Below are 22,661 nucleotides of genomic sequence, written 5' to 3'. Positions count from 1 at the left end.
TATTTCGAAGACGATTTTTGGGGAAAAATGGCAAGATTTTCTTGGATATTTTTATCTGAGGATAATAGTTCCCATCAAAAACTAGCCCTAAGTAGCCTTTTGTCAGAACAAAATATTTGTTAAGTAGTAATTTTTTGGCACTTTATATTGAGTTTCTTGGTCACCACAATCAATTCGAACATACTCGGTGAGAACATTCCGGCGTCTATCTTACTTACCATGCGATGTATTGATTTACCCAAAATGTGTTCAAACTCCCGGACTATGATTTCCTCGCATGTTCCAAATGTTGGACACTTGCTGGTCTTTTTTCTGTAGGTTTTTATATGTCAATGTTTATTTTTGATATTTTGTTAAATATTACAATTGTTTTAGTTTTCGTTTGAGAAAGATTAATACTAAATTTGTTGTATTAATTTCTTACCACCTGTATTTTCTTGGGGTTTCTTTTTTTTTGTGAAATTTCAAATAAACCGTCACCTAACAAATTTTCAACTAATTAACAAATGTTGTTTCATTCTTCTCTATTTTATATTACAGAATTGTATGGCGCAATAGTGGATCTTTATTTTGGTAAGTTCACTGTATGTTTTTTTTTTATTTCTCTATAAAATAGATCTGAATACTGTTAAATGTATTTATGTATGTATGTCTTTACGAGCGTTTGTATATATTAATGTAAAAAATTTCATATGTTTTGAAAATGCTTTGTTTTTGTAAATTAATTCTATTTATTACTCTGTTTACCCTGTTTTCAAATTGTGAGGAGTTGTATGTGTATGAGTGTGTATTAGATATCGGTTCGGCCTGACGTCCGTCCGCTCACCCACGGTACGTCCGTTGGCCACTGTTTGCCTATTTATTTTCTAATAAATTCAGAGTTTGGTTTTTTGCTTAGCTTTTAAGGTAAGATAATTGGTATTCTTATTATTCTGATTTGTACATGAAGGGATTCGAAAAGAAGGATTCTTCTTTTTCGGTATTGTATATGTGGCGTTGTTGTATGTCTTTGAGCGTATACCATAATTGTTTTCAATGCAATTTCTTCATCTGGGGATGACGGGATGTGATGATTTCCAGTGTAGCGAGTATTAAGTCCCTTTTCGGTTGGTTCTATACCAAAAGAAATCAAAAAATCAAAATTCAAGTTTTGCTTTTAAAAATTGATTTATGTTTGTATTTTCTGTACATGAATATATGTATGTATTTATATAATAGTGTTGTGTGTGTGTGATTTTTATTGCCTATTTGCTAAATATTAAACTAATTTCGTACAATTCTTACTACTAGGTCTACGTTAATAGATTTATGTATATATTTGTTTGTTGTTCTTGTTGATAAATTAAAATAGATTTAATTCGAGTATTATTGTTTACTTGTTTAGCTTTTTCCTACAGTTGTTCTGAGTACGAGGGGAGAGAATAACGCAGAGTTTTGGTACAATGATAATACTATTTTGTGTTGTTGCCCTTTGCCCCTGCCAGGCCAACCGGGGACTTTGGGCGTCTTAAAACTAATCTTCATCCTATTTGTCTTGTCGACACTATGTACAAACTGATTTTGATTTATACGAAAACATAACTTTTTGTTTTAACATAATAAAGCATTTCAAAATGGGGACAAAAGTCGCACTGGGGCTTTGTAAGCCTTGTTCATTATTTAAAAAAAATGTCTACATAAAATTAAAAAATAATAATACAATGAATATACTTTCAAATAAGATATAGGAACTAAAAGCACCAAAAGAAAAATAATTTGCAATCAAATGAAACTCTTAAATTAAATGTAAAATAAAGGGAATGTATGCATCGTTGTGCGAAAATGGAAGATAATTTAAATAAAATATTTAGATTTACATATGTTTGTATGTATTATTTGTCTTTGTATTCGTTTGTGTCTTTTACAAATAAAAATATTTCTAAGCTTAAGCTAGGGGCTAAGGAGAGAAAATATTGCAAATTAATTACACGTTAAGTCACAGTTATTGTTATTTGCTAAGTTCTATTTTTACAAATATACACCACGACGGGAGAAGAAATTAAAGTCCAGATCTTGAGCAGATTCAGTTTGTTTATGTTCTAACTACTGGCGGCGCTTGCATACCCATGTAGGAGTCAGCAGTGACCTTGGTAGTGTAGCTATTGTCCGTACTTGTGGCGTTCATTTCTTGCATTCGTAAATGCTTTTTTCGATAGCGTCGCAGTTTCTTTCGAGCCATATAAAGGTTTTGATTAAATTCCTTGAATATATGCGGGCGAAAGTGATCCTTGTCGCCATTGGCCGCACTTTCGTTACGGTTTATTGCACAACGCAGCCCATCATCGTTGGCACTTAGTTCAGCTAGATGTGATGATGCCGTTGGTAGTTGAGATTGGTTGTGTGTTGGTGGTAGTGGTACAAGGTCAAATCCATTGTGTTCAGGCGGCGGGAATATGAGTGGGTTATTTGCCCAATCCCGCCACAAGTTTCAATCTTGTCCAGCGCCATTTTGTTGAGACAATGAGGAGGCGGATGAGTTTGTGGCTTGCATGAGTTCATTGTGACGAAGACGGTCCTCACGACCTATTGAGAACTCGTCATCCACAGAGGAAGATTGTTTGGATCGGTCAGATTTGCAATCCTCGTCCATTACCATGGAATGGTGCATGGCCGCCGCCGCAGCAGCTGCATGTTGTCTTTCCGAGGGAGGTAGCAGATTCAGCATACTAAGGGGTAGACCGGGGAAACCGCCCGGGAAGTCGGGATAGAAGCCTTGAGGATTAAAGGGATTGAAAATTGAATTTGGTCCTCCCAATAAATCAGACTCTGAGCTGGAACTGCGTGGCCCTGATCCAGTCATGGGACCCCCACACACCATATCCATATCATTAGTATTCGCAGAGTTGTTGTTGTTCCTTTGGGCTTCCTTGCGCGCTTCCTTTTGCTCTCTCGTCTCTGAGGAATTCTTGCTACTCGAATTCGACGATGAAGAGTTAACACCCATCTGCAATAACTCCAGCGGCGGTCCGCTTATACAATCTTTGCGCAACTGTTCGAGCTTCAGGCTCTTGCCGTATTTTCCACGAACATACATCAGCAAGGAGTTGTAGGGTATGCCAAATATACGGGACGCTTGTGAGGTGGTCATTTTCTTATTCCAAACATGCTGTAGAGCTTCAGTAAGTTCTGCATTCGTCCACGAACGGGGTGGACCACCCCGAGGAGCTGAGTGCTGACCTTTGGGACGGGGCACTAAAAAGACAAACAACAAAGAAAACAAAGCAAATATTAATAAAAAGATTATCTCTACAGTAATGTTTTAATATTTTGTATTATAAAGCCATTGACTGCCACCAACCACTATGTATCGCGGTACGCCGTAACGGCACTCATTGCCATGAGCCAGACAAACGAACAGAGGGAAACAAAAAACTTCATCACCCACACCCTGTGCAGTTGTGGCAACAAAGATTAGTACATTGCATGTTATCATTGATCACACTGTGGTGGTTCCATATGCAAATTATGCACCACATATTCCCGCCAAGCCGTCATCGTCATCTTCAACCCAAAAAACGAATCTTTTGTTTGCCAGACAACTGCCATCCTTTCAACTTCAATAAAAATCCAAACAAAGTACCGAAGATCTCAATTGAGAATTCTGTTTATGTGTGTATGTATGGTTGAGAGTATGTGAGAGTTAGTGTATTGGTGAAATCCATGCCAAGAGATGTTATCGCTTGGAAATCTTATTGCCACAGGTTGTTGCCAAAACTGCAATGCTGACGACAGAAACAACAGTCAGGCCACAATAACACAATGCAACAACAATACAATATGTGATCTTTTATGGGACCTACAATCACACACATACATAGTTGGGTGCTACGAGAGCAAATGGAATCAAACAGCTTGTCTACACTCATAGAAAAATCGCAGGAGGTAATGAAGGACATTACTTCTATTTGTCTTGGCTTTCCTAATCGATTGCCTCTTTGTAACCCAACATCGACCGAAAGGTCAACACGTTTTCCGAGTAACTAAATCAGTAGTACTTCGACTACCCCCACACACTTCTCTCCTCAGACATATTTGCGATTCTAAAGGTTTTGCTATCAATTTCTTAGAAATATCTATATCACATTTCAGTTGTCTAAATACTACCAAAATTATTAATCCCTCACCTTCCCCACCTTGAATTTCTCTACTTCAGCGGCGATGTGCTGCCACCACTGGTTATTGCTAAACGGACTGGCATATCTTCTGTTGCCCATGCATATGAAAGTGCAAATATTGACTCAAACATGGGACAGAAAGGAAGAATAAAGGAAAAAACAAAAATATTTGTAACAAATCTTAAATCACGTTTAAAATGTGAACAAATCAGTTAATCACACCCACACATCGAAATCAGTTATTAGTGGTAGACTCGGTATACTAAATTTGTCATTGCGCTTGTAACACCTCGTAAAGTTCCTGGATACAACTTAAAGCCAACTTAAGGCATCCGTGCCAAGTGGCTAAAATTTGGTACAAATGTTCGTTATGTCTGTAGGTATTATCTATCGAATTGAAAATATTTAACTTTTTAATTTTAATATTTAATCGAGATTCGAATTTTTCTTAGCAATGTCTAGATACATGCATACATACGTACATACGTACGAGTGCATTTGTAAATCATGGCAAACGAATACCATCAACCGATTTGCCTTTCCATTCAGAAAATTGAACTTCCATTTACGACGACATCTTGTAATAAGCGATAAATGCAATGCAACAATTGTATTCAGCTAGGAACGAACGAAAGGCACACAGACAGACTGATACAGAAATCGGCTGGCAGAGAATAAATAATATGAAACCAAAACGACACTGAACACAATGCCTTGGAATCATGTGAGGCGGTAAATTCAATTTTGCGGTTTTCCTGCATTTGTTGTTCATTGAGCATGTGCATCTATGCATGTCAGTCAACAGCAGTCGTCCGTCATTGATTGCAGTGGCAATTGCAATTGGATTATTGCACTTTCATGTCTTGCCCCACATTCCGTCTCCGGACACTTGTTCAATACCAACAATACAATACATGCGTATGGTCGTAATTTACATCCGCTGTCATATAAAAACACCTAATTTTCTAAGATGATGAAACCTCAAGAAAAATTAATGGAGTTCCCCAGGGAATCTTAACTTTAATAATGCTATCTGCTATCGCAGCGGAATATGTCTCAGTTTAGGCAAAATGATTGACAGGTTTACATTAAGAGTTATGCTTGTTGTTGTTGTTGTTGTTGTGGGGGGATCAATGAAACGAATTGTAACAGCTTGTTACGACATATCTAAGTATGTTTTTGTGAAATGAGTATTCTGATTCATAGATACTCTTATCTAAAAATTGATCGACTAAAAGGTTTTATTGGGGAGCAATGTCGTGGAGAAAGTGTGGCAATGGCAACAAGTGTGTTTTTAAGACGTCAAGACAGTGTTTCTTCTTCTTCTTCAATTGACAATTGTTACTTACTTTTCTTCTTGAGGAATGGTGGAGTTTCGCCCGGCATACCTCGGGGATCTGACATTTCCATGAGGGGATTGTATAATTTTCCAGGATCAATTCCGGGGGGAAATAACCCCAAAGGAGAATCTAGTCCAAACACTATAAAGAGAATAAAGGAAGAAGTAATAATAAGTTATTAAACTACTAAATTTTTGATTTAACATTAAATTAAATTTATTCAAAATTCTACAGTGATAAACAAAGTCCCTAAGTAGTGGCGTACCATATACGAATTGTAACACGGAAGGAAATAAAATTTATTTCCATTAGGGTAATATTTTCATATTTTTTTGCCAACAATTTATGTGAACGCCACAAAAAGAATTTGAAGCAATGACTTAAATTGACAATATTCTCATTTTGTTCCCCATACACTCACTTCGTTTTTGACAAACAATTCGATTCACTAGTTGTGACAGAAGAAAGGAAAAAATCGTTGGAAAAACAACATTATTTACACACAAACACACAGCCACAGACACCGCTAACACACTTCGATGCTAACGGAAAAAGTTTTCTTTTTTCTGTGTCCCCTTTAAAGAAGCATTAAAACTTAAAATAAACCCAACCCATATGCAAACACAGAACTACACCACATTTCACATCCTTGAGTTCCGCACATTCACATTTATAAATCAGGACAAACAGACAAAAACGGAACTCCTTTACATCCACATTGCGCATACGAGTATTAATAATATCCGTTTGCTCAAGAAAAACTCCTACATTCGATGAAAAGAAGACGTTTTCCAACCGCCAGAAAAGGAGAATCTCATCCTCTTTTTCCTCTGGTATTTATTTGCATGAACTCCTCATACTGCTATACAAATAGACATGTGGACGGACGGACGAACGGCCCTAAAGACTTTCGCGAGATATATAAAACAAAATTAAGGGCTCAGCCAAAGGAATTACCGTCACCACGAGTAGTATGTGAAGGTAGTACGACGAAAATACGTTACACTATGTATGACAATAATGAACGTTTTGGTAGCAAAAGCCAGAGAACTGCCAGCGGGAGGAATGGTAAAAAATACAAAAATCAAGAGGGAAAAAACTCACGGAAGTTAAGAATTTCAAGAATTGTGTGCCAAAAACCAAAACAAAATATGAAGAAAGCAAGGACGTATGATGTTTTCACAGGTACAGTGAAGGGGAGAGGTGGCTGCGAACAATGCGTAAAGCAGCACATTCGCCAGTTGAAACCATCAGTGGTGGATTTATTGCAAAATAAGCACAACAAAACGTACATCAAATCTAGACAAGTGTGTGCACAAATACAACGGCTCATTATTTTAAGATTTTTTTACGCAATAACCGGCTGTTTGTTTTCCAGAGTAGAAATATAACATTTACAAACCAAACCAAGCCATTACATCACCTCATTTGCTGTGCTGACTTGATGGTACACTTTCTTACGGTCGAAATTATGATGTGTCTTGAAGGAGACTTTCATTTCGATTCATCCTTAAGGATTTATTGTATTCAAATGTATTCCGAGGATGTACTCTATGTTACTGATGCAAACATACAGAGGAGCCTTTGTTTAAACCACAATAGATTCGTACATACATCCGCTCCTTGCGAGTGCAAGACAAAAACACATAACGCAATCACTCACATCCGCATTCACTCTTTCATACCCCACCCCTCTGCTTGGCTGTTTTCATATTCACAATTGATTTGCTTAATGTCAATATTAAATATATGCGTTGTCATATGCTTTGTAGTCCCGTTCTGAAGGACTTGTCTTCGTATGTTAATCGAATAAACTGTGGATATGCAAAGTCTCACTCCCTTCTCGGTCATGCCGTGAAGGACTTTATCTACGACTGGGAATTCTATTGTCTCTATAAATGAAGCTTGCAACAAGAGTATTGGAGATGATGCTAGACCGGGTGTAAGTAGTGACCCTCAAACAAAGAGACTTCAGCAGCCATAATGAAATAATAAATGCATTTCGTCACCATAAATGACCGAAGACGTAACCCACAAAACCAAAACTTTACAGGAGAAGCAAAAAACGTTATAAAATTAAAAACTGTTTTATGGAATATTAATTTTATGAAGGCGAGTATATGGGATATTGTCCATCATATACGAAGGGGAATTAGTAGTGAAACCAAAACCGCTGAAGCGCTTAGTTTTGAGAACCTCCATTACAACAAAATCTGCAATATTATCCCATTTTCCGAAATGCCATTTCTTGAATAGCATCATTGTTTTTGAACGTAGGAGCTTGAAATTTTGCCAGAGCATGTATTTTAGCTTTATGTATCAGATTACGTCAAAAAACGAATTTCGATTTTCATGTCGGTTACGTCTTCGGGCATTTATGGTGACGATTTGTAACTTTCAAGAGGATAACTAGAAAATCCATAACTGTCAAGGCACTCTTCTAAATTAATGTAGTACAGGATGGTTGGCGACAACATCTGAACTTATAGCATAGATATATGCATTCTCAACTTTCCACTGGGAAACCTCAAGATATTAACGAAACAAAAGATATGGTGCATGCGTTATATCCTATGATACACAATGGGTTAATAGACAAATCAAAGGGGATGACAAATCAATCGGTTTCCCACAACAACCATCGCGGTAATAATGTCATTATATGTAAAATTTTTTGTATTACAATCAAAGCGAGCGAGAGAAAATAGAAGAAAAATACACTTAAAACAGCAATTCATATTATCCAACAACTGTTGCGTTTCTATGTCAGACACATACACACTCACGTAGGATCCTTCTAGTAACATATGTTGCATGTTGCAACAGAACTCGGGTTTCATCCTTGTGGTCTTACTTAGTCATCGTCATGTGTCATAAGTAGTACAGTCAAGTGATGATAATTCGAAAGACATGAGAAAAACAACCCAAAGTACTCATAGGAAAGTCTTACTTGGTTATTAGCAATGATGCTACCTAATGTGACAATATTCGAAACGATAAAAGATGTACAAGGACCTCGTAAGAATGAAATGAAAAACAAAAACTCGACACGTTTAAATCCCAAAAGCAAATGCCCCACTCTAGCTGCGTGTAACAAAAATATAAGATTGACAAAGTAAACATAATGTCGTTGCATGAATCTGCAATGTTACATCAAAGCACATTCGTGTATGTGTGTATGTATCTAAGTAGGGGGAGTACAGATGGGGTAACGACGATGAACATGTGAATACATCGGTGTTGACAAGGTTGAAATAACATTTGAGAAAACAGTTATTAAGGATTTCCGCTTGTTTTATGAGGAGTTAATATGTTTGACTTTTTTGTGCAGCATTAAAATCTGTCTGGCTGCTCTCTAAGAGTTTAAAAAAAAAACAACAAGGTGGTAAGGGGATGTGTAGGGAAGATGGTTTTTCTACATATACTTTCTACAAGCATGCTACTCACTGTGTGGTGGCGTTAAGGCCAGAGCTGATGACATACCGGGAAAGGGTAGAGGTGATGGCGGGTGTGGTGGTCCGTCTTGGGGATTATATGGAGGCGGCAGGCTCATGGGGGATGTGGGCGTGAATTCCTTACTTAAGCGGTTCATGCTCTCCTCCAAACGTTCATGGGCCGAGGGTCCTCCAGGTCCACCATTTGGTGGAGGTCCAGAGCTCGGGCAAAAGGGCGGCATACCCGGCATTCCCATTTGTCCCAAAATACTGTTGGCATAAGCATTGTGTTGTTGCATTTCGCGGTGTTCTCTTTGCATTGCATGGTCGCGATCGCGTGACTGTTGATGCGATACGGCTGCTGCCGCAGCTGCAGCTGCTAACGAAAGGTCCATTTGATGTTCCATGTGTTGAAAGGGATTTTCACCGTTGGCAGCTGCCGCTGCTGCACAGGCTGCGGCTGCTTGCATTTGGGCCTCTAGAGCTTCCATTTTGCAGTGATTTTCCATTGAGGAACGATCCAGACGCAGATCTCTCAAACTAGTGGCGGAGAAAGGGTTCAAACTGCTGGATGATGAATTGGGCGTGGAAGACGATGGTTTATTGAGTTGGCGTATGTCTTTGAGGGAGAGGACAATGCGGTTATTATTGTTATTCAATTTCGAACTGTTATTGTTGTTATTGTTGGAGGAGTCTTCGTTGTCAGATGCCGAATGATGTCCACTCGTGTCGTTGTCTTTCTTCGTTGTACACAAGTCTTCGGGACCATCGGAGTGCATGGATAAGGCAGACTTTCGTCTTCTGTTTAGCTCGTTGGTGGTATTAATGAGCTCTTCAATATCCTCAGGTTCTTCGTGTTCATCCTCCTCCAAGTCTTCAGACTCGGCCAGTGGCGCTTCGTGGTGCTTATTTTCGTATGAACACTTATTGTCCGCTAACTTGTCACTTAATTCTTCGGGATGATCGTGACTGTCATTTCCGCTATCATGTTCACCAGCATTCGAGTCATCGTCGTCCAATGTTTCCGACAATTCTGCTTTGATCACAGTTTTTAGTGGATCCAAATCATCCTTCACCTCAGCTGGCGTCGTTGTCTTGTCTTCCTTGGGAGTTTGTTGTTCGGCATTGGAATTTTGTGAACAATCGAGGGGAGGCAAAGGCGTTGTAGGTTTGTTGTTGATCATATCGTGAGACAATTCTCCCGATCTTCTTCTTGGTCTAGCTTGCTTCCGACGAGGCATGGGCGATGTGCATAAATCATTGTTGGTCAGTGAGTCATTCAACAGTTCGTGGTCGCTTTCCAAGTCGTGTTCCAACTCTCGTTCCCTTTTGCGTTCTTTTTCTCGCCGATAGGAGCCACCAAATAGCCTCGAAGGTAAGATTATTTTAGAACCCGAGGTGACCATGGAAGGTGATTCCTCGTCAAAGCTGGAACATCTCTCGATTTCGGGCGACAATAGTGAGGCGTCGATCATACCGAAATCATCGGGCGATGCGGCAGGTGTTGGGGTATGTTCGGGTATAGAACTTTCCACTAAACCTCGTATTTGCAAAGATTCGCCCGCTTGTATCAGAGTTTGCAATCTCTCCTGAGGTACACTGATCTCGCCGCGATACATAAAGTCGATGATAGCCTGCACCACCCAACCACGAAAATCTTTCAAGACAATAACTGGATGTTTGCACGGCGTATCGGCAAAAACTCTTTGGAAGAAGGGTGAGCAAGCGGAGAGCACCATTTTGTGGGCCCTAATACTGGTCTCGGCACATACCAAGGTAACATCCACCAATGTCTTTGACTGGAGGAGGGCATCGAATGCTCTCATCAAGTGATTCTGGTGGTTATTCCAGCGCAGACTGTAGTGATCGGGTATGGTGGATGTTGTCGTAGTGGTTACATTATTGGCCAGCAATGCATTGACCATACCGGCTGTGTTGTTTGTATTTGAAGATGTTTGGCATTCTGGACCACTAACGTCAGCTGGTGCTGTCGTCCGTGAGGTGGTTAAAGCTAAAGCCTCTGTTGATGTTTCGATTTCCATAGCCATATTGAGTGGCGGAGGAGTCGGTGGCGTTCCTGGCGGAATATTGGTGGTTACGTTACTCACAATATCTGCAATTGCAGCAGTCTCTGTCGTCGTCAACGACAGTTTGCGCCTTTTAATGATTTCCTCCGCTTCCTTTAACATTTAACAGACAATTTTGATTGTTTGTTTCTTTTATCTTTCTTCCAATCCTCTTTCCCTTGTTTGTCCTTGCGGTGTCTGCAGCTCTTCCAGACGCGTCAGGCAGACGGCAGACACACAAATTCGCCCAGTGAGATCTCACGTGAGTTGTGATATATTTTTGAAGGCTATTCGGTTTGCTATTCACTTTTGAAGAAGATTTGTCTTTATAAAGAAAAAAATCACGTGTCTTCTTGTGGTATTCTGTGTAGGTTGCTGCTGATTTTTTTTTTAGTGTTTGCTTAAGGAAAGTACCGTGTCCTTCTGTTTTATTTTCGTAGATATTTGTTTAGTGTTGTCTCACAGCCTCAGTGTTGTCATCGTTGTCACCTTTTACGTGCAGTGGAATAAGCGACAATTGTTCATTGCGATGTAATTGCTGCGTTCGTCTTAGCCAAATATTCTATGCCGGCGTTTGTTGTTAAGTCTGCAAAGAGAAGAAAAAGAAATGAAATATTTCTTTGGAATTCAAATACCGAAAGATGAATATAAAGAGGTTGATTGCGAAATGTGTCAACTTAAAGCTGATACCCTCTCTACTACATATGGGAAGCGTGTGTATGTTGCGTTTTGTTTTATTAGCTTACGCATAATCTACACATTCAGCGTAATCTTTTTGACATATGCGTTGTGATAATATGTTAATGAGTGCTTCTATATATCATGTTAATGCTTGTGAATCTAGAGGCACATACACAACAACAGCACATTGTGAATCCGAATGATATGTACGTGTCTGCGTGCATATCCTTGAGGATATGTTTTGTTTTCAAGATGATATGATAGCAAGCTGCGAAGAATATATTTGTTTCGCATTTATCTTTCGTAGTGAAGAACTTTCACGTTATGCACTTTATTATAAACCAACATAGATGGGACTATACAAAGGACCAACTCGCCACAGGTCCAACATTAATTCGTCGGGACCGAAAAATAGTTGATACCTTCATATCAAAAACCCTGATTTGATAGTAAGTCTGCTGTGTTTTTATTAATAATTAAACTTTGTCAACCACTTTTACTAGGAAAAGTGTGAACCGCTGTGGCAAATAGCATCCCACTTCAAACTGTAGGACAGGAGTGGTGGGTGAATGCGTTTGTTGTATCCTTTTGATTTTATAATGATATGGTTTTTGTTGTTATTGTTTTTCTTTTATTAAGCTTTGATGACTTTCTCGAGCAAACAAATTAAAAAAGTTTTTTTCTTTCACTCGCATGCAGGTAATGCCTTTAAATGCATATCAAGGATATGCAAACATATAGACTCCTTTAGTAGTCTTCTCCACAAAAGAAAAAAACGACACAAGTATTTAGTTCTTCTTTATTCGGTTCCAAGAGACACCAAGAAGAAAGAGGTAAACTTTGTGTGAGAGTGTATGTGTGTGGTGGAAGTAGTGTAAGCAAAATGTTGTTATTTCAGTAGTAATTTACTTTTAAAACAGCTGTTACCACAAATGTGAACTCTTTTTCTGACTTCATTCGTTCGTTGCTCCCCTATTCCTCCCTCCACTTCCCCATTAACCAGACGCACCAACATTTGTTTAACATCTTAAGGATGATTGTTTGTGACTTGGATATGGGCACAAGTGATGGAGCCGTGGATATGAATAAGTGTTTTTTGTTGGTTCTGTTGTTGCTGTTCTCGTTGACTGAAATGAAACCGCATATTAACACATGCTTCACGCTAAAATGCATTACCCACAATACATAGCACAATTAACTCAGTGAATTATTTAAAGTGAACAATTTTCAAAGAGGTAAACTTATTCTCGCTTGCGGAAAGGATAGATGAAATTGAATTGTATAAAACTCTTAGAATGATTAAATGATGCTAACCGAATGCTTCTTCTTTTGTTTGTACTGATTGATGCATGTAATGTTTAGTTTTGATTTCACAACACTTTTTTGATGAAATATTCGTGTTTCAAAATATACACCTGAATATGGTTTTAATTAGTTATAAATGTTTTATTCTTTATTTGTTTTCGACACACCACAGCACATGTGGTGTTCACGCGACAAGTGTTTAACTGTAACTGTTTTCTCAAAGAATGCAAATAAACATAGGAACGAACCATGACAAGTGTATTGCATCTCGGACATGCACGAATGCAACAACAAACACAGGAAAAGACGAAGAGAAACGAACAACCCTCATAAAACTGATAATCAGGTGCGTGATCATATGTGTTGACAAACAAACACTCACACATATACATTTGCCCAGCAGGGACACAGGTAAATGGAATAATAGAGTTCTGAAGAGAGCGACAGGTATGGTCGACGAAGGTCATTTAGTTAGTGCTCTAACTTGTAATGGAAGTGGAAACACACACACACACACACACACTATGAAACTTGTTCTAAACTATTTGCCATTTAATAACCAGTGATGGTGGACGACAGTTTATTAGTTGCAAATATGAAATTTGGTTACAGGAAACATGCATATGGTGTCCCTTAGAAAATGTCCTTTGCATCTGTAAGATTTTATTACTCTTTCATAGGAAAAAATAGCCGAGTTTATTACTTCACCGTAAACGAAAAACATATTCTTTATTATCACGGATATAGATAGGCGGGACATTGTTTGCAACCTTTTTTATTCAGAACTAAATCACGCTATTTATTGCCCAGATTAGCTGCTTCGTTTAGAAATATTTATAAATTGCTTTGAAGGGATTACAAGTTAAGTAGTCAACAATCTTATGACTTGTTCTAAACACTGAAAGCCTTTAACGAATCCGGGTTCACCGGAGGTTTCAACTTCCGAGGGATTTCAGTGGGCAGGATGTGATTTATCTGATTTTATGTTTTGTATAAAATCAATATAGGCTACATGCAAGCTATTGATTTTGAGTTCTTGCACGAAATCTGTGGCTTTTACACAAAATCGGAAATGAATAATTTTTGAAAAAAAAAATTATAGATACAGTCGAACCTCGATTATCCGTGATGGTCTGGACCGGAGGCATTACGTATAATCGATTTTCGCGGATAATCGGGTAACCCAGTTTCTCATATATTTTAATGAAAAAAAGAGCAGTTATGAATTTTATTTTCTGTTTAAAAAAGTGAAACTGTTCTAAAATAATTAATTTTGCATTGTTTTTGTCCATTGACATTTAGTCATATGAATTATAGTCCCGGAATATAAAGATTTTGTGTTTACCTTTCCCTGATAATTTTGGGTTTACGGATAATCGTTTTGTTTTGTATTTTAGCTGAGAACCCACTTAAAGGCACTACGACCCGTTGCTATAACGCAAAATGTTCCCAATAAACTCAAAACTTTTTTCAATATTCATGCTGAGTACATACGTTATGAAAATAATCAATTTTCCTTATAAAATAATATAGTCAGGATGGGAAATGTCTTCGGAAAAGCACAGAAATTTTCAAACAAATTTAAGTTGGTTACAGGAATTATACCTTGCAATCTCGAATATTTACAGTTACTTTTCTTCTCATCGAATTGCAACAAAAAATTCACATTTAAAAATTTGTGGACTGTCAAAAATTTAAAAAAAAAATATATGTATGAAGAATGTGTTCATTCGCCATCGAGGTAAAGTGGCCACTGACTTCAGAAATACTAATTCGAGAAAATAACTCGTAAAAACCTTCTATGTTACATACAAAACACTATGGATTTTCCCTTCCATCCTTCGTATTTCAGACAACTCTAGCTCTGTTGCAAAACTAAAAATTGTTTACACTTTTTTGCTTTCTGCGTTTCCTTACACACAATTTATGTGAAAGTCATTTATCCAATTTTTTTCAGCTACTAAAGTACGGGAACAAGCCATTTGTTTCAATCAATTTGACATTTTTACCACATATTTTATGCTACTTATAATACTTCAAAAATAATTTTTAAATTTTCGAATGTGACAAGTGGGGTAACCTCATAAAAGCGGAAGACAGCATTACTAAATATATGGTCTGTTCTAGTACTGCAAGAATCTACTAATTTTTACTATTTTTCGATATTATAAAGGAAAGATTGTTGTCATAGTAAAAAATCGTAGCTTTTTGCAGGTTCTGCTTTTTAAAGAGCATATGACCTTTTCCAAAATTTGCTTCGGAATATACTGCAAGTCCCGCATTTGTTTGAGGCACCCTTTTTATAATTTACAGGACCTTGGCAGTACGTCCAACCCTTAAACTTGCTGTTCTGTTATTATCATTTTCTATTATTAAAACCGAATGGAATTGAGGAAACTAGAAATGTGCCAATAACAATTATTGCGAATTCTGCACAGTTTACCAATGCGCGGAACGTATCGATATAGGATTTGTATGCAAACAATCGATTTCTCAGTATGTGCGCTATAGCAAGTAGAATTTTAAAGATATCAACTTGAAATTTTAACCCATTGTGATAGAGAAACATAGAAATTAATAACTCAAAAATATATGTTTTGTGTCATGGCACTGTTAAGCAAATAAGCGATATGAATATAGAGGCGATGTACCTTGTATCATTACCGTTTTTTTTTTTCAATTTATCACTTAATAAAATTCCGTTTGTACTAATAAAGGTAATAATACGGCAAATACATTTTAAGGTATAAATCAAGAAAGTGCAACGGTGGTGAATTCCCGACCTGTAACTTTTGGGATATATACATATCGCTCATTTACTCAAAGAGTGACACATTTCAAAAAATCCACTTTCGAGAAAAACACCTATTAAGTTGGCGAATGAAATTTGACTTCCCCCTTCTTGCACAAAATCTAAAATATCTACTTGGACCATATATTGCAAACAGCTAGTCAGATATCAGTGCTAAATTTTAGTACTTCATAAACTCAAAACTTTTGTGTAGTAAATGAGCTGTAACTCGACGAGTTTTAGAGATATCAGTATGAAAATTTGACACATGATAAAGTAGAAGTCGTAGAAAAAATATAAATTGCTAATTGAGAAAACGTATTTTTTGAGTTATTTCACTCTTTGAGTAAATGAGCGATATGTCCCTACAACTTGTGACTGCCGTATGAATTATACTTTATAATTTCAAAATTTGATCATTGCAAATTTCACTCAAAACGTTCTTACTAGAAGGTCTGATTTATTCTTTTATTTTTCTTATTAATTTTTTTTTTGCCCTGAAAAGAGACTTAACGGCGGCATTTTGAAATTGAATGTATTGCATATATTTGGTATAGTGGAATAGTTAGTATTAAAACCTCAGGATGCGTATGAATATAGGGTATATAGCTGGACCAATTATGAGTTATAGAATGCAAAATTAATAACATAGCTTTCGATCGGAACATGTGGAACATACGGAAGAAATGTTATTTACTTTATTTACATATTTGACATAAGATTTGTTATAGACTTTAATTTTTTCTTTTTCAAAAGATTATAGAAGATTATATAGTCACATACATATATATTGTGGTGAAACACGGTTGTAGCGAAATCCTCGGGCAAATATTTTGTTCTTGGTATTCTTTTTATTCTTCTTCCATATCAAGGAGTGTGTGCAATAAAAAGATTATTGTAGAAATAAGCGAAATGACAATTTTGCGCTATATGTAAAATTTGTCATTTTATTGAAACTTCTAATGAACACCAATTTTCGTTAAACGTTTTTTTTATCCGAAATTCTTTATTAAAATTGTAAAACCTGTAAACTTCGTTGTTGACTTCAGTAAACACATTGTTGTAATATTAACAATAGTCAGTATTAAAAACAGATATGAAGTCTATAAATGTCATATGTAAGGGTTATATTTAGCTCTTCATTTCATTTAAATGGATGTATGTTCAAAGTTTTTACTATGCCCACTTTTTTTTCGTAAATCTGAATTATTTCCGAGTTCCATATTCGGTTTAAGAATAAAACAACAAGTTTTAAAATATGATCTTAATCAAATCTAATTATTCACAATTTTTGCATACAAATATATTTTTAGTTTCTTTTTATTGTCACTTCTTATTGGACGTAAACGCTTTCTAATTGGATATTTTATTGGCACTTTAGTCGAATGCTATACCTTTTTATTTCAATTCAATTATTTGGGTTTTTAAAAAATTTATTTGAATTTTAACCGTTTCCACACAACCGCGCACACACATCTCCGAAAGACAACTTAAAAATATGATAGGTAATGTGTCTGTCTTGGTAGCCGCTTTTTGTTACACACACCCACACGGAGCAGGATGAACTGAACATACACTGGCTACAACTACAACTGATGGATCCAAAAAACCGAAAGAGTTACGTGTATATTGCGCGTATGTTTACACCGTTCAACTGTTTCGAAACGACTAATTCAAGTGATTTAACCAAAAAAATATATGTGAATGTATGGCACACATAGAGAACGCGCACACACAAGCCCACACACACATACGCTGGCCCGTTCATTCATTCACTCACTCACTCACCCAATCGTGCACACGCCACACTCCAAACCCCACCACCACCATCCTCAACAACCACTCTGCCGCTTTCCTCGGCGCTTTCTGAAAATGTAACATACCCGATAAATAAAAACAACAACAACACCATCACATGTATATAAATACGAGGAATAGACGACATACAACATACACACCGAACGACGATGTGTAGTACATTTCGCATGGAATAAAAAAGACACACACACGGGGGAAAATTGGTAACATCTCCACATTCATCGACACAAACAACTCATGTGAGAAGGGTACAAACATGACTGCGCCGTCAACGTTAATGCCGAGATCAAAACCAACGTTGGCAGAACACAACATAGAAAAGCCGTTCGCCGCATGATGGGTTGTGTTCTGAAAAGGTGGGGTTGTGGGTTGGTGTGGCATGTTTGGTGTCGTAGGGTTGTTACAATTTGAAACGATGTTAACGCCAACAAACAAACAAGTATAAGCTTTCGAAAAGCCAACGTGCAACTCATTGCAAGAGAGAGGAAACCAATTTTCATACAATTTATATACTCCCCCCCATTACCCGGATGATGTCTGTGTGATATGAAATGATGTGAACTTTTTACTCCTTTGCATTAGATATACGATATCAAATGCGACTATACCACATGTTGTATTTGAGCTATGGAACAAAAACGAAAAATTTTTTGACTCAGAATAAGGGAGAGATTAATGGGGCTGTTCGATGGGGACGACAGACATACGTCATACCAACAACGTTGTGATGTGTTCGATAGGATTTGTCGCATCAAACATAAATGTTACGTATACGACGGGTAGAACGAATTGACGATATGCTGATGTGTATGTGTGTCGCTTTCTTGTTGTGTTATGTTATTGTTGATGAAACGTAAAAACAATAGACAATATATAAAACGGTTCCAAAGTGAACTAAAATTTTAAAGAAATGCTAATAATATATGTATTTTTATGGTGGCTAGGTTAGGAGGTTGCCATCCAAATTCGACATAACAAAATTGACAGGCATTAAGACGGATTTCAGATGTAGTGATCTGATGAATACTGAGATACGTTTAGAACGTGCGCAGCACAACAACATCTGTGGCAGGATGAATGTAAGCTGAGTACAAAAACAACCAAAATGTCGATAAAATCGATGTGAGGAACGGGCGTACATACATACATATGTCGGTGTATGTATCTGAAATTCGATGTAAACTCTTTAGCTCCTGCCAGCAAGTTTGGGGGCACTTGCAGAGGTGGTACCATCTAATTATGAACGCGGATTGTATCATCTACCAACATCCATCAGATTTGCCAAAGATATAAATACACAAATACAAAAATACACATCCAAATATGTGACATACACATATAGCAGTTCTCTATATTCTCTTATCTTACTCTTTTTATGGATATTTTGCTTCGAGAAGCATTTTTGTTGCTGTTGTAGCATGGACGGATGGATGGATGGATGGATGGCTAAACGAACGAATCATACTTTCTTCTTTCATTTGTTGCCCATGCTGCTATGCATGTATGGGAGGACTTTTCTCCTATCCATTCGCATCTTTCTCTTTCATTCTCACTTTAAACGTACGTACACATGAATGGTGCACGTATGAGATATTGTGGCGGTGGTGGCGGGGTGACAATAGCAAATGAAAATCGTGCAATACATACACCCATGCGATTCATTTACACAGCGAATGGAGAAACGATGAATACACCATGTTTATGTGCGGACGTGTGGATGTGTGTGCGTGTGCATGTATGCTTGGCATGTGTGTACATATGTACATTTTCCAAGTTGCGATATTTGCAAACAGCCAGTACCACCCCCTATGAAAACGCATTCAAACTCATACATGTTCGATTTGATTTTCCAAGCTATTACACGACAGCGGACACTGAGTGCTGTAGCTGTAATTGCTGCTGCCTCTGCTAGTCGAATTTTCCTTTCCTCCCTACACATGAGCAGCCAACAGCCATTGTAAAGATGTAGTACATATGAGTGTTTGTGGCCACACATACATACACATGTGGTTGCTGTTGTTGTTATGTGCAATTTTCCTATTTGTGATTGTGTCGACTGCAAGCACACGATTGTCGTCATGCATTGGTTGACAGACAAATAATGAACGCCTTCTTTCTCCAAATGTGTGTTTGCGTGTGTCTGGATTTGTACATAAGAACATGTCATACGTGGAGAGAAATGAAATTGCTCATACAAACACATATGTATGTATATTATACGTGTCTATATATGTGCATATGTATGCGTTTGCTATGTGTGTTTTTGTTGTTTGTGAGTTAATGAGTGCAATTCAGGTTCATTGCAAATTTACTATAAAAATGTACATATGTACATACATATAATTTAATTCTAAATAAGAGATTCTTAAATTCGTAATAAACGAAATTTAAAGCTTAAAATCAATAATGGTCAGCTACCACAGTTATTGCATTCAATTTTTAATATTTTGAAAATTCTATTTAATGATAATTACACAGTTTGTCAAGTATTGGTTTTCGAACCAAGAAAACGAACATTTTTCTGTATTAATTTATGATAAATTACAGGTAATTGTGATAAAGATGTTGTTTTTTTTAAGTTAGTTGGATAAGATATTTAAGACAACATAGGTAGAATGTATAAATAAAAAAAAATCACGTAGTACAAGTTGTCAAATAAATGTTTTCGAAATGTAATGGAGGTTCTAAAATACCCTATGCTTTTGTTGAATTCTTGAAAATTGTGACATTTTATGAATTTTATTCTTAACAAAGGGTTAACTACTAACAAGTATCAACAATATTAGGCATAGAATATACCTACCAGGGGAGTTACCATATGGACCATGATCATATTAGATGTAAACAATGTCCTATAGGTCTCAAACCGGATATATCTGAAAACTAAAACTTTGTTGTTTGACTCAAAATTAATTAAGAGATAATGACATTTCACGAAACAATCGGAAGTATCACAGTAAGAGACCAATATTCCTTGTAAAATGTATGGGGTACAGATTTCGAAAATTTTGAAAATGCTTACTACGACTTATTTGACACATTTCGCAGTACTACTGCATATTTTCGGTCATGGAAGCCAAAAGACTTAGATAATTGGTATGAGCTGCCTATAAACAGTTGAAATCGGATGTCTATTACAAAATCAGTATAAACTGACAATATCTTACATATGCATTTCTAACCACTTTTTAAACGTTTATCACTTAATTCAATTTGAGTTAAATAATTCACTTTTAGGCCATGGTTATGGGCTCAGCTGGTCCCGTTCACTGTTCTTATAACCTGGTACCGTTTTAGCCGATCTGGCAACACTCCTGTGGTGCAATTCTCTAACTAATTTTTTAAGTTACCGACAAATGTCAGTAAAATTAAAATGCTTATAATTTCGTTAATTAGTGATATTATTCGGTAAGTTAGCGATCAATAAAAAGTAGTCGCAAAGTTCTAACGACAGCAAGAGTTTTGTCAACTTCTATTTGAACTTTTCATTAAAAATTTTGCGTTTTAATGTTACCGATTTTTGACAGTAACTCAAAAAATGAGTTAGAGAATCGAACTACTGATCTAATTATTCAGTAGGTAATGTTTATTGTAATTGATGACAGTCCATCCTCGTCAACTAAAAACCTCATAAAACGTCCTAGTTTTCAGATATTCCTGGTTTGAGGCCTATAGGACATTGTTTACATCTAATATGATCTTGTACCCCCTTCGTCGATATGGTAACCTTCCTAGTAGGGATATTCTATGTCTAATATTGTTAATACTTGTTAGTATTTAATCCATGTTAAGAATAAAAATCATAAATTTTCACGATTTTCGAGTATTTATTTAAAACATATTGTATTTTGGAACTTCCATTACATTTACGAAATCAAATGGTTACCACCAAATGGACCAAACAATGCCAGGTGACATTAGACGTAAACATTGCCATGTACGTCTCAAACCGGGATGTCTGACAACACTAAGACGTTTAATGATTTTTTACTTCACGAGGATAAGGGTTATGACTTTTTGAAATGATTTTCTGATGCAAAAATCAATGAACTTTTACTTCTTAATGACCAAAATAATTTTTATTCCGGTTAAATATTGAATAAGGCTGTACGTGGCCACTTTTAGTTGATATGATGTACATATACATAAATTATATATTGAGAAGCAAAAAGTTATGACATGTTGGTTATGTTGTGTGGCTCTAAAGCTTATTTTTAGTTACATATATATCTGCTTACGGTGACTTCAAAACATTGTCAAAATGTTGATAAATAACAATTTTGAAATTTTTTTCGAATCGCTTTATAATTAAGATTTTATGTACTCTTAGGTAAAAAACTCATCATAATATGATACATGGATACGAGGGTTGTAAAAAAGCCATGGCTCTAATATACATATGTCTGATATTACCTTCTTGCTGACCGGTCAGAGGATTTTCGAAGAGTGTGGGAGCACTGTAGCATTATGTGTGTTCCCGCACTTTTTAATGGTAAAAGTAGCAAAAGAGCGAACTGCGAAAAATCAGTTCCACATACAATATTGTCAACAAGTACAGGGGCTCAATTCTGTTTCTATGAAAATGTGAAATGAAAACTTTTATAAAGGAGAATAATGTCAAATGAAAAAAATTATAAAGGAAATATTTTTCATTTTAAATTTTCATAGAACAAGAATCCAGCCCCAGGAATGGAAAATCGTCAAAAAATACTGGAACAAATGTCAAAGTTGGCCTACCAGTCAATACTATTTTTGCACGCTCAAAGTGAGCTTCATTCGGCGCCATGTTTTGTGTACGGGGACGGTTTTTATGTAAAGTGTGTAAAAGTGGTAAAAATTAGGAGTGTTGGCGGTTTTTAGGAGGGTTGGCGTTTTTTACTTGTAAAAACTTCTTAGTTCTGGAGCAAAGCTATTATTTTTCCATCGCTTAGAAAAATATGCGACATTATTGTTTCGGAGTACGCGAAATGTGGTAGAGATTTCCGAAAGTTATCCAAATTTGTACTGCATACATTCATAAGGATTATTTGTCTCCTAATGTGATATTTCCGATTAGGGGTAGGTAAGTCGAT

General features: G+C 36.7%; 1 protein-coding gene across 6 annotated transcripts in view; it reads right to left on the bottom strand.

The window, feature by feature from the left end:
- Window positions 1–319: 319 nt before the first annotated feature.
- The window catches only part of lov (BTB/POZ domain-containing jim lovell protein), a 234,072-nt gene continuing 211,730 nt past the window's right edge, over window positions 320–22,661 (bottom strand). For 2 of the 6 annotated variants that reach the window (XM_073955033.1, XM_073955035.1), the window contains 3 exons: window positions 8,942–11,580; window positions 5,504–5,635; window positions 320–3,231 (listed from right to left, as the gene is read on the bottom strand). In XM_073955033.1, coding sequence (XP_073811134.1) covers window positions 2,468–3,231; window positions 5,504–5,635; window positions 8,942–11,117 — 3,072 coding nt within the window. In that variant the 5' untranslated portion in view covers window positions 11,118–11,580 and the 3' untranslated portion in view covers window positions 320–2,467. Of the gene's footprint in view, window positions 3,232–5,503; window positions 5,636–8,941; window positions 11,581–12,602; window positions 12,689–16,554; window positions 16,628–17,165; window positions 17,442–22,661 lie in introns of those variants that run through there. The other 4 variants (XM_073955034.1, XM_073955039.1, XM_073955036.1 and 1 more) reach the window with 4 other exon arrangements.

The sequence above is a fragment of the Musca autumnalis genome, unplaced genomic scaffold, assembly GCF_047663935.1.
Source record: "Musca autumnalis isolate F117 unplaced genomic scaffold, ASM4766393v1 scaffold_5, whole genome shotgun sequence".
NCBI lineage: Eukaryota > Metazoa > Arthropoda > Insecta > Diptera > Muscidae > Musca > Musca autumnalis.
This window is presented reverse-complemented; position numbering and strand designations above follow the sequence as displayed.